The sequence below is a fragment of the Trachurus japonicus genome, chromosome 24 (assembly GCF_045865225.1).
Source record: "Trachurus japonicus isolate A0001 chromosome 24, Traja_1.0".
Lineage (NCBI taxonomy): Eukaryota > Metazoa > Chordata > Actinopteri > Carangiformes > Carangidae > Trachurus > Trachurus japonicus.
This window is the reverse complement of record NC_140930.1, coordinates 20,280,374-20,293,580: the sequence shown is the minus strand read 5'-3', so window position 1 is coordinate 20,293,580 and position 13,207 is coordinate 20,280,374. Positions and strand designations below refer to the sequence as shown.

The 13,207-nt window shown below is 41.9% G+C and overlaps 1 protein-coding gene across 5 annotated transcripts in view; it reads left to right on the top strand.

Moving 5' to 3' along the window:
• enah (ENAH actin regulator) overlaps positions 1-13,207 on the top strand; it is a 132,311-nt gene that overhangs the window by 81,239 nt on the left and 37,865 nt on the right. For all 5 annotated transcript variants that reach the window (XM_085770129.1, XM_085770130.1, XM_085770128.1 and 2 more), the window contains one exon: positions 10,764-10,836. In XM_085770129.1, the coding sequence (XP_085626255.1) occupies positions 10,764-10,836 (73 nt within the window). The remainder of the gene's footprint in view (positions 1-10,763; positions 10,837-13,207) is intronic.

The window sequence follows — 13,207 nt, the reverse complement described above, 5'->3', positions numbered from 1 at the left end:
TTTATTACAGGGAGCAGGATTTGTCTAATCCAATTAAACAGTTTTTTAATTTAGTTTATATTCTGTATTGTCTTTAAATTGACAGGATTAAAATTAAGTGCATGAACTAAACTATCAACTGTACAAGTAAAAATTTAAAATGTGAGTTTCAAAGTTGGTGAGGGGCGAAACGTGGATTCTGTGAAAATCACAGATTGATTTATTTCACCACTGCTTCCCTATACAAGTAATTATATACGTGAAAAAGCCATGAGTTCGAGTCAGTATGTGTTCAAACGTTTAATAATTCTGTCCCATGAGCCTCAGACATATTGTAGCCGCGAGCGAGGTCTCCTCTGAGACTTCCTGATTGGCTACGCAGCCCGTCTGTGATTTCATTGGTTAAGCTGTGCTCTAGTTGTCATGGAACAACAGTATGAAGGAAGGCTGGAGGGAGGCCTGACCGCAGTTGCCATGGTCCCCTGAGCTTTAGGGAGAAGTTTCATGTTATATGTGAGCCACAGCACCACTATGTTTTTAGTGTTAGTTAGTCAGTGTGTGTGTGTGTGTAGTATGTAAAGTGCTGCACTTGCACATGGATTAAAACAACAAAACTACCACACTAATTGACTGAGTTGGGCTTTTAAAAATCTGCTGAATAAACAAAAGGAAAGGGAAAGCTGCGAACAGAAAATCAGAATCTAAACGGGTCAGGGCGCATTAGGAAGTGTGCATGTATAGCACTAGTGTAACATGTCTAGCACCAGCTTGGCTCCAGATCCTTGAATAGCTTCCTGCACCTCCGTTTTTTTTGTTTTTTTCAAACATGTGTGGTGTTGTGTTGGTTGACAGCTGCTCCCTGACAGGTCAAAGCACCAGTACCACAACACTAGAATGAACACAATGAAAAGTAAAAAAAAAACAATGCCCTATAGAACAACATTGATACAGATCACATAGATCTCTTTGTTTTAGATTAACATAAAATATAAATATAAAATTATCTGATATTGACCGTTAAGTAATTTAATTCAATTTGCTTTAATTTTGCTGCGTTCATGGCCACCACAACTTTTCCGAAAGGAAGCACACACAACAGCCAAGACCCAGAGAATATCCATTGTTACCACAGGTCATTGCTAATGTATTTAAATCCTTCAGCCTCTGGTTAATAATCCATCACATACTGTCAAATACTCTAATTTACCATTTCTCTCCCACAAATCACTTTCCTGTCTTTCATCAGTATAGAATAGTAGGCAAGGCAAGGCAATTTTATTTGTAAAGCCTGTTTTTACAAACAGTTTGTCTCAAAGGGCTTTACATGGCATCATAACAACATCCTCTGCCCTTAGACCCTCACATCCACTGAGGAAAAACTCCATGGAAAACCCTTTAAACAGGGAAAACTTGGAGAAACCTCAGTACTTGGTACTCTGGTTTCTCGTGTAATATGTAACCGATAATCAGAAAAACAAGTTATCATGTGCATCAGTAGAAACTCATCAGCTTCAGCGTTTTGTGTTATGTTGTTTCATTATGTACCAGAGGCACTTTGTCCTCAGTCAGACTGCGACATCCTTCCTGTAAATGAGCTCAGAGACTTCTGATCACTTGTTTACAAGCTGGAAGTGACTTTCTCCAATATTTCCATAATTGGAGTAAAATGATTAATAAACTATTATGAGCCAAGACATCTTGTGTGCAGAGACGGATAGTTGCATGTTAAGTAACAACACTGAACGATGCTCCAATCCCCGAGGTTCGTATATCCCCGTGTATTAAAGCTTCTCCAGCTCAAAGGAGTCATAAGAAAACCAACATGCCGGACGCTGTGTGCTCCTTACCATAATTATGTATTTGTGGAGATCATCGTGATGAAAGCTCTGACAGATTAAATATAAAACTGACTGGCTCAATTCTGACGATGAATTATTCACCAACATCACACTCCCATCCTCCCCAAATGATCGACTGTTGTCTCTTGTAATTTACGGAAAACCAAAATGAGCCTCCTCACAATTTATTGAGCGCTAACTGCTAGTTATGAAGGATGTGAGACGCAGTTCACTGGAGAAGCTGATGAGGCACATTTCCCCCTCAATTCATCTTACCTACTTTAAAGATGGAGATGGTATCCATCCATCACAGTAATGACTACTGATCATTCATGGCTCTGAACGTCACCATGTTGACGGGTGTGACCTCATCACCAGAGGGTCTCTAGTCTTTAGTTGCCATCAGCCTGGTGAGCTGGTGAGTCACACAGTGATGTACAATCCATGCAGAGTGTTGGTTTTGTGTGTCTAAAAGATACTTATGGCTGAAGTGGAGGTAGCGTTTAATGTGAAGCCTTCAACACTGACAACTCTTTACTTGATTCTACAGAGTTCACAGTTAGGAAACTAGAAAGTAGCAAAAGACATAGTTGACTGAAATGTCTCATCTGAAGATCTAATCATGATGAAAAAAAAACCTCTTGTGTACAGTAAATTAGAAATGTTGTCCAGGAAGTATAGGCAAACTTTGTCTTTGTCAGGACCAGAAGCAAAGAAGATTCACCATAAGATGAAAACTAGTTCACTAAAACATGAACACAAGTCTGGAACAAAGTTCTGTGGACTACTGAAACAAAAATTTAACTCCTGTATGACTAACAAAAAATGTATATGTCTGTGTATCCCAAGATGGCAAATTTGGGAAAATGCCTTTAAAACAATTGAAAAGAGAACAACCATTTGAGTAGTGGTGCTGTAAAAACACAGTTTCAGTGTCAACATCATGTAACTTCAGCAATCGCTGAAACAAACAGATACAGAATAGCTACAGTACCATCAGACAGTGTGGGATGAGATTCATTTTACAGCTTAAAGGGAAAAACCTTATCATAGAAATTTGTTGCGCACCTTATGGCTGAAGCCTGTTAACTTTATGGCCCCCATGACACCATTGTTCATAACTGGAACTAAATGTTCTCATACTAGAGCTTTGAGTTGTCTCGTGTTTCTAAGGATCCAGAAGAGCTTCTGTTCCTTCACGTTCCTTTGGGTTGGCCGTCGCTTTTGACCCCATTCCTGTTTGTCTCGCGTTCACGATGGAGAAGACGTCATTCGTTTCTGTGAACTCTGGCCCCCTGCCTCCTCCATGCTACCCCTGTGACTACCCCAGCTAATGATCTCCTTAACCATTCAAGGCCGTCCAAGAGGGCCAACCCACTTGTTGCCGGGCAGATCTGAAACTATAATAAGTGTGTGTTTGCAATGTTGTGTCACTCTGACATGCGATCTCGTCCCTGCCGTGTGTCGCTCAGATATCCTGACAGGGTTTTGGGTGGGAGTCAGATGACCTGCAGTCAGGGGGGGGGCGATGGAGGTCTGGTGCTGAGGTATAGATGTCGTTATTCTACTGCCCTTCTAGACATCCTGACTCCCCTGAGCCCCGAAATAATCCCCCAACATGTAGGTCACAGTGAAGGTGGTGGCAATGGTCACGAAAGCAGATAGAAAAGAGAAACTAGGTTCCATTGCTAATTAGTATTATTAATCTTTGATCAAAACAGGGGTCCCATACTGAGTGTCTCTTAGGAATTTTCAAAGATTGTTCTAAAATGAGTGCAATCAGGGTAAAAGATGAACTAAGAGGCTGTCGGTATTCACCCTGAATTCACTTGCTTGGATCTTTAGAATTTGGGGAGAATATTTTATAAGGTATCTTCTGAAAAGTTTGAGTTTTATCAGATTGCTTCAGGACATTGGAGGTTTGCTTTGTGGGATTGAAAAGAAATGAATTCTCCGCATGTTCTTTACAAGATGAAACTTATATTAGGGGCATAAAACTGTTGAGTCCTTGAAAAATCCACAAAAAAGATCCTGAAAGTCATTAGAAGTAATTTAATGTGACAGCAGTGAGTTTATCCATACATACCGTAACGTCATTCATCAAATAAAATGTAAAGGCTCTGTCATGGGGGAGGCCGAACAGAGATGAAGGCTGCTGACAGAGAGGTAGAGACAAAATAACAATTGATGAAGAGGGTTGGATCGGGATAGAGAATGTGAAGTAGGTCGCTTCGTGCCAAAGAGCCCATTTTCATTGGCCATCTAACATAATGGCTATTGATGGAACATCCTAATAAGACCTCAAAGAACCATTTCACCTTCTTCTGCTGGAAAACACTGATGTCAGCAAGAGGCAGGAAAGAAAAGCAAAGCTGCAGAACAGCCTCCAGGCGTCGTCCCAACTCTGGAACAAAAGCTTTTTGGTTTCCTAATAGATTCTCTTCATTCTGCATAAATGCAAACTGAAGAACAGTCAGTGGTTTGAAACTAGAAATCTCTTCTCTACCCCTGTCCTCTATCAAGGTGTATGTTCATCAGCAGATTCTGAGAAGGAAAATCAGTCCAAACAGGCCCAAACATCTTCATAGGGATGTGTTTAGTCCTATTTTTAGGAGCAGGAGTTGAAGTGTTTTATCAACTTTAATTTCTCCCATCACAGTCAATATTTAGAAGAGCTACAGAGGAGCTTGAATTGCTGCCAGGAGACTGTGTTCAGGCAGTTTTAGGAAAGCTTAATGACAATCAGCTCATTAAAAGACTGCAGACTGCCTAAGGGTGAATCATTTTAGGGGCTTGTGCGACCTTGTGCAGGTACACAAGCTGTGCTGTTATAAAACAGTGAGGTGAAAAGTGAAGTAATAAACCAAACTTTGATCTTAAATCACTCAATTCAACGAAGTTCCTCAGTGAGAGTATACTGAAACCTGGATCTGGATGCAGATAGTTTTTTTTGTTTTTGTTTTTTTTTTACATTTTTGCTGGCTGTTAATACCTAATGCTTTATGCAATGATGTGTGTATGTGACATCATAATCAACACTGTAAAATGATATAGGTTTTATGGCTGATGCAATCATTTCACACAGCTGAGTCAATTTATAATACCTATTCTATCATCTATGTATCCATACATCTATTGTTCAGTCATAAGTGGCTCAGAAAGAAAAAAAGATGATACAGTAGATGATATGAGTTGATCATGCATTAGGGGGCCTAGTTTTGATCTGCTCCTGTCTGCTGGATTCCTTAAAAGTACAAAACTCACCACTTCCAGTACAGTAAGGGTTTCAAATTAAAAAACCCTCTAGTGAATGTGGATAAAAGCTCACCATCTCCTACAGTACTTGGGATTTCACTGTGAAATAGTTAGATCATAGTAGGAAAATAACTTGAGAAGTGTTGATGAATTTATCCGCATTATGGAGAAATGCAGGATAATCTTGTTACTTAGTTACCTAAATTGTGGATTTGCCCTGTACATAAAGCCTACTGTGCTATATCCAGTTTCTGCTTCCTTGGTGTGAATATTGTACCGTAAATTAGTAACATCACGCTGGTTTCCTCCTCTGTGCTGATATGAGAGTCACTGACAGAAATAACTCTCTGTCCCACTCTGACTCCACTCTGATTTTTCCACAGTGGAAGTGTTTTTTAAGCCCCACTTTGACTTTAAACTCGACTTCATGGGAGAATTCTTCGTCTCGTGTGTCATTTTCTTTTGCTGCTAGCCTGGGCTGTCGCCAGTCACAAGTTGTAGCTACAGATGCTGCGTTTTTTACCCGACAACAGATCTCGGAGGGTGACATCATGAGTCACATATGTTTCTATATGTGGACTGTATCTTTCTAAAATGTGTCCACCCGTGTGTCATCCTGCCATGTGACCTTTTTTTAACCAGGTTGTCTAAATAAACCTGGACGTGGACATCTGTCTCACCCTCAGGTTGACTTTTGACAGAGTGAGGACAGCTGGAATTTCCTCCACATTTTTCCACAGGAGTCTAGGGAGTCTGCGATTGCGAAAAATCCAGCAAAATGATATTGAGATCAGGTGACTGACTGTGCGGCTGCTTTGTTGGTATATTTAGGAAGCTCGTCCTGCTGGATGATGCCACGTTGTGCAATACGTGTCCATAGACCTCCGTATTCATCCAGTGTCAGTCCCACTGGCAGCCACATAACCCAAAGCAGACGCAGCAGCATGTTAGACAGAGGTGTTGGTGGCTTTGGGTCATAAGCTGCTCTTTTTTCATTTCTCAGCTGTTCATTTTGGTAGAGGTTGATTTTTGTTTCATGAGTCCCCAGAACCCAATTTCTGGTTATGACATTTTGATAAAGAAACATGCTCGTCCATCCCAGAAGCATTCCTCACGCACTGTACTGACATGAAGAGGCTTTTCAAAATATAGTTTAACAAGTTCCTCAAAGGAGGTTAAATCGAAAGCAACTGGACTTAGTTATTTGTCTGGGAAAAGTCCAGTTGCTTTCGATTTAACCTCCTTTGAGATAGGCTACTATGACCTGGACAAATGAGATTATGCGCAGGCTTAGTTTAACAAGTTCTTTCATGTTTTTAATATAAGGTTATAGCTACAACTTTTCATCAAAACAATTAATTTTTCAAAAATAATTCATCCACAGAACATCTAGAGGGGTGCAGAATAGAAGTAGCCTATTATTTTTACAGAATTGTTTTATAGTATATAAATAATTGTTTTAGAAATTTTGATGAATATGAATATATAGCCTAAATATTTACATCTGGCATGAAATGATCTCTGCGCCAACAGCATTAGTAGGCCTAGGCTACGTTAATGTCACATGAGGCGGAGCTCAGGGGGGGCCAGATCATGATAGCTTTGTGGAGAAAATGGCATTGTGCTAATGCTAATGCTAACTAACGGTCAGCCGGTACTGTAACATTTCCGGTGCAGGCGTGATGATGTGGGTTTGTCAGGTTCGTCTGCAGGTGAGTTAGTGTGAAATGATTCAGTTGTGTTTCCAGTCCGCTGTCAGCACTGGAGCTGCTGCTCGTTAAATACAGTTAGTGTTAGCTTAGCTTCAGCTACTATATTCAAATTTCTTTATTAGGATTAACCCCTTGAGGTGTATCACCTCGTTTTCGAGGGGGTCCCAAGTCCCAACTAGCAACCAGTACAATTGAAGGTTGGAGCGAGAGCGGCAAGTCCTTTCATTATTGATCTAAACCTGCTCACAATAAGGCCGAGACTTTATAGCTAGTGTCAATTAATTTACTCAGAACCAATGTAGACGTGTGTGTGGGGAAATGTACTGAACGACAGCAAACACACACATATAGAAATGCTAACACTAACATCATGGATGGATGGTAGAGTTGATGACAGGTTGTTGCTGTGTTAGTAAAATGGATGGGTGAGCAGGGTCATGGCCCCATCCTTTATCCCTGTCCGCTCATATCATTTACTCTTGTCAAACCCTCTCCTCTCATCTCTTTAGCCTCATTTTTTCCCACTTGTTTTTTAGATTATTCCCTCAAGTATATTTTGACACGAGTGTGTCCAAAACACCTCCTACGGTTCAGTGACACAAGATGCTGCTGCAGACAAAAGACACATGGTTGCTGGCCTTTTCCTCTTAGAACACCACACTAATATTGGATGTATACGTCCTCTGTTCTCAGGTCAGCCAGCTCTTCTCCATGTTGAAACACATTTTTTCAGATTTTTTAGTTAACAGTCATGCTGACAGTCTGTTGTTGTAGCGCCACCCAGAGGTGTTCTGCTGGCGACTGAGGAAGTCACTGAAGGTCACTGAACTCACCGCCGTGATGACGAGATGACTCCTCCTGCAGGAAGTGGCCGTTAGAAGATGGTGGTGATAAAATGATGCACATGGTCAGCACTCAGGCTGAGAGCCAAGACAACATTTCCCTCCCTTCATCCTTATGGCTGGAAAATGTTTTTTTCTTCTAATTTGGATAAAGTGACTCTTTACTTTTTGATGCTTCTTTCTGGAATCGCAATGAATAATTTAGCTGAAAGACATTTATGAGACGTCAAACTGTGGGAGTTCTTGCCTGTGTCTTATCCACTATACACACACACACACACACACACACACACACTGGTAATGATATTGAGGGCAGCAGCGTTGTGTCCTTCTCTGTATCCAGTGTATGAATAATAGATTGGATCCAGAAAGTACAAACTGGCTGACCATCCCATCAGGTAGTGTCTCACCACATCCTCCACACAGCTCCCTGTTTCTTCCTCTCTCCCTCTCCCCATCTCTCCGTCTCTGCCTCGCTCTCTCTCACTCTCTTTCCTCTTTCTTTTCCTTCTCCCCTCATATTTCTTTCTCTTTCTCTGCCTTGTGTCTTTCGTCTGTTTGCATTCTCCTCTTCTTCCTCCTCTACCTTGCTCTTTTTCTCTTTTCTTAATTTCTCTTTCTCTTATTTCCACCCCTCCCTTCCTTTCTCTCTCTCTCTCTCTCTCTCTCTCTGCCTCCCTCTCCTCTCCTCTCCTCTCCCCCTCCCTTTGTTTCCATCAATGATAATGTATTGGAGAGCCGGCACAGAGAACAACCACGCCGGGCGTTTCATAGTCATCTTTAAAGGTGTACCATCTGAACATCAAGGCATCAGATTACAGAGGAGAAAGAAGTGGATACTGCACCAGAAGAAGATCCAATACTCTCTTACTAACACTGATTTTTTTTTTTTTTGAAATCTTGATGGAATTTTAATTCCTCTATGATGTGGAAGAATCATAGCTAAGGAACAGGAAGCTGAAGGAGGAAGCACCAGAGGCTGAGCTATGGTTTTATATGTGACTTCCCAGGATTGCTCTGGGGGAGCAGGGTTTGTGGGTGAGGCTGGCAGCGGGGGGGCGGTCACCCTGAGGCCTGGTGGCAGCGGTTGGGGGGGGTCAGACGGGGCCCAGCGCGGACTGTGGTGCTACGTCTGCTGCCAGAGGCGGCCCACGCTGACGCCGCCTTCATGTAGGTACACAGCGCAGAGAAGGGGGGGGGGGCTGGGGGGCAGACCTCTGTGGCTGTTTTACACTGTGTGGGAAACTCTCTGTGGGATTTCATGGTTGACGAAAGCTAAAGGCTTATCATCAGCTGTGGAAACAGGATTTGTGTTTTATTGTATTTATAGATGCTACTGTACTTTTTAAGATGGTGATCTGGAGACTAGCTGATATGTTCTGTTTGCTTTTGTGAGCTAATCCCACTCCCGCTCTCTGGCTCCAGCTCTCTGCTCCCTGTGTGTTTGTCCTCCCGCTCCTTCTTCTTTCCTTTCGTTTCAGTATTGTATCAGTCAGTGTTTTGTTGTTTTGAGCAGGCACCCTTAAGTTAAGAGTTTAGAAATTGAAGATACAGATGCAGTGAAATGGTTCAGTAACGGGATACAGTAATAAAATATGTCGGTGTAATAGGAAGATGAGGCTAAACAAAGGCCCAGCCCACTGATCTGATCCTCCTGAGCAGCTTTTGGGGCCGCAGCCCTGAAAGGCTTCTGTCTGTGTTCTGTCATTAGCACATAAGCTCTATTAGAGCAGACAGTAACACGATTACACCCACAGGCAGCGGAAGATGGAGACGAGAGACCGTGTGTGCAATTACACTCACGGATATTGACTGCCTGTAGACTCAGCTTAATTCAATGAAAAATTGTGTCCAAAGTGCATGCATGTGTCAAAAAAGGTTTGTGCACCAGGAGAGTGAGACTGTGCATCTGCAAACATTTCTAACAGTGGACAGTTACTACTGTATGCAGAAATCTCAGTGTAAAAGTTCCCACTGTGTCCTTTCTTTACACCTGGTTCTGATTGGACAGTGACAGACTGTCCAATCAGAAAGCAGGTGGATGCTCCGTCGCAGTATGTTTTCAAGATGGTTGGACTCTTTGTGACCCACGAGCCCTTTGAAACTCTTTTTACAGTGTGATACATTGCTGATACTGAGCAAATATTTATACATCACTTCACAAATTATTACCACTCTTAAAAAAAAAACTCATTGCTAATTTGAAAATGTGATGCAAATATCTATTTAAACTCGGGCTTTTGTCTGAATAATATGGTATAACATTAAAAAATGCTGTGATCAGGTGTGAACAAGACTAAGACTGTGATCTTTTCTGTCCTCATCCATTATTAGAGTCACTTGTTAACAGCAGAGAAGAAGATAATAAGCCTGTAACCAACTCATTTCTGCCATTTTTGCTTAAATGGTGACACACATACATAATTTATTATTGATTTCAACCAAGTACTTGGCAATTAATTTCCTCTTGATTCACTAATGATGTAATTAGCTAAACTTTTCAGCTCCGTTAAACAGTGTAAAATATTAGTGTTGGCTGCACATCAGTAATGTGGCTGTTTGAACAGCGTCTCTCTTCACACCAAGTGTTTCAGATTCTCTTCACTCCGACTCAGGTTATTTTTCTTTACTGCAGCATCGTAACATTTTTCAGTCTTTGCAGCTGTGCTGGTTCCAGAAACATGTGAACAAGCTGGACATAGAAGGTCTCTGAGGCTGGGGTGGTTTGCAGTGTAGCTGCCCAGTGTGTGCGCGCTTAGAGGGATTGAGCTCCAGATCTGATTATATGACATGCTGTGTAATGGCCACAATGAAACATGTGACTACACAGTCACTTCTCTGCCTGTCTATGCAAATGTTGAACAGGGACTTTTTTTTTTTTCTAAAGGTTGCAAATAGTTTTTTTCAGTTTCTGGCAAGGTATCATTACATACGCACTTGTGTACCTGAAAGGTCACAGGTTCGGTTACTTTCTACCTCATGTTTTTGACGTGAGCTGTGTTTCAGTCCAGCAGCAGGATTAAAAAGCAGTTCACAGGAGCCTGTAAGAGTCTCTTGGCATACCAAGATGTACCTCATGTACCTCAGCCTGAATGATGATGATAACAGAAGCTGTCTTTGTGTGTCGCCCTCTACAGGCCCCACATTGCCCAGACAGGGCCCCCAAGTCCAGAATGGCCCCACACCAGAGGAGATGGACCTGCAGAGAAGGTAAGGACCTCACAAACCTCAGCAGTTTAGACCAAGACTTTGGATTAATAAGAAAAAGTCTGTTTGCTTTGTCGCCGTTGTTTCTTCCAGCCTCTATCTTTCCCATTAATTATATTTCTATTCATTTCCTCAGGCATTAATTTGTAACTAATTATGTTTTTCACCTCGTATCAGTGTCTTACACACCGACTGACTCTGACACACACTCACTGTTGTTTTACTTCTCCATACAAGGTCAGTCATTCCCTCAGGTAATAATAGCCAGAAAGCACATATCACACACTCACACCAAATATTTGCATACACACACAGCACAGCTGTATTAATGGAGGCCAGATGTTGGCCAAGGTTAAGAACCTCTTCACCAGAAAATCTTGTTCAGGGATTTAAAGATGCAGGGCCTGTTCATTTATTTTTTTTAACATCTTTTATTCATGAGCAAAGTTTTAGTTTGAACATATCTTAATGTGGACAGATGTTACTAACGGCTTCCGTCACCCTGACTCATTGAGCACCGTGAGCAGTAGCTACAGAGATAATTTCCTCTATAGTTTTTAGGTTTGCTTTGTCCTTCTATCAGGTCAGATAAGGTGAGAATCAGGAGGGTGGGAGTTCAGGACTGTCAGTCAAAACGTGGAAGTAGGCTACATCTAGTCTAGTTCTCCTTTTGCACCAAGACTTCAAGCTAGTTTTTAGGCATGGCTAATGCTAGCTTGATCTCCAGAACACACTGGTGTTTCCACTGCAGGAACCTCAGGGTCATTTTACGGGGCCGGAGCCATTGGTGTTTGTCTCCATAGCAGGAACCATCTCCCACAACTTTTACAGGGGCTAAACCAGAAACCTGACAGAAAGTGCAAAATTAAGCATCATTTTTTAAAACTCAACAGAAGAGAAGCATTAGTAGAAAGCATCTACATGGGCAGAATAACAACAACAACAACAACAACAACAAGACGAGATGATAAGTACAGACTACACAATTACTCCATTAGGCTATGCCATTATACAACGATCGAAACAGCATTTTTAAAACTCAGCATTAAAAAACAACAAGAGCAGTAGACAAGCTGCTGCACAATGATACCTCCACAACTTAGTGGAAAGGCGGCTGCTGTAGCATTGATTATAATGGACTGCTTACACAGACACTCTACACTGTAAATGTAGCCGATGTTCGTATCTGGCCCTCTGCGTTGTGTTTCTCACGGCCTGCCCTAGCTAACCGATGCTAACCGCTTCGCCAAGAGGTCGACGACCGCTTGACAAGCTGGCTAGCACGTCCTTTATGGGTGTAGTGAGTGCACATCCGTTACATAAACACAAGAACACAGACAGGCTGAGGTGTATCAGCATGCTCACATGGCTTTAGTGTTGGTACACACTGCGACAGCATTACAACCAGACAAAGGCACGGAAAAGACATTTTATATTTACTCATCCCTGGTCTCAGTCCATGACCACACACATACTGCATGTAAGCATCTAACTTTAGTATCAGTTACATGAGCCAAAAGGTGACGACTGATTTGGTAAGCGGTTCAGATGAAGGGTGGCGGCTGTACAACACACAACCATGACATCAAAGACACGACATAGTCAACACATTGTCAACAGCTATTCTCTATAATACCTGTACATGGTCACAGCATTGTCGCCAGACCATTGTGTCTTTCTGTGTGTGTGTGTGTGTGTGTGTGCTTTAACAATTGAAGGGAAGGTGACCCTCACACATAATCCCCTCACACATGCCTGCATGGACTACATCATGCACAGGGACACATTGCCTTTGGTTTATTCTGTCCTGATTTCACCCTCTTGTTAAATGTGTGAGTTAATTGATGTGTGAATGAACCTGAATTAGTCTCAGCTGATGTGGAGCACTGCCAGGGTTAGAGGCTACAACCACCCTACCTTTATAATCAGCCATGTTAGAAAACTGATGATAGGCCACATGTCCACTACTGTTTGTGTTTGCCTCTCGGTCATATAATCAGTGGCATGTTGTGACCTTTACATAGTCAATCCAAGCCGAACCAACTATAGCCTACCAGTGTTACTTGGCAGGAAGTAGGCTTTTTGTAAGTTTTGCTATTTCTACATAGCTGATCTGTTTATTAACCGGTCCAGTAAAGGGCACATAGGCTTACACCCTTTTAGTGGCACAAATCTGAACAGTGTATCAGAAAGAGATGGGCCAAATCAAGGCAAATCAAGGCTAGCTGCTTAGCACACAGTAACTTTTTCTCATGATAATTTCTTCTGTCTTCAGTAGAAGAAAAAAGTGTTAGAAGCACAAGTCAAACAAGAGAGTTGTTAATGCTAATCTCATCATTACTTGTAGCTTGTTAAGTAAACTGTCTGTTCCAAC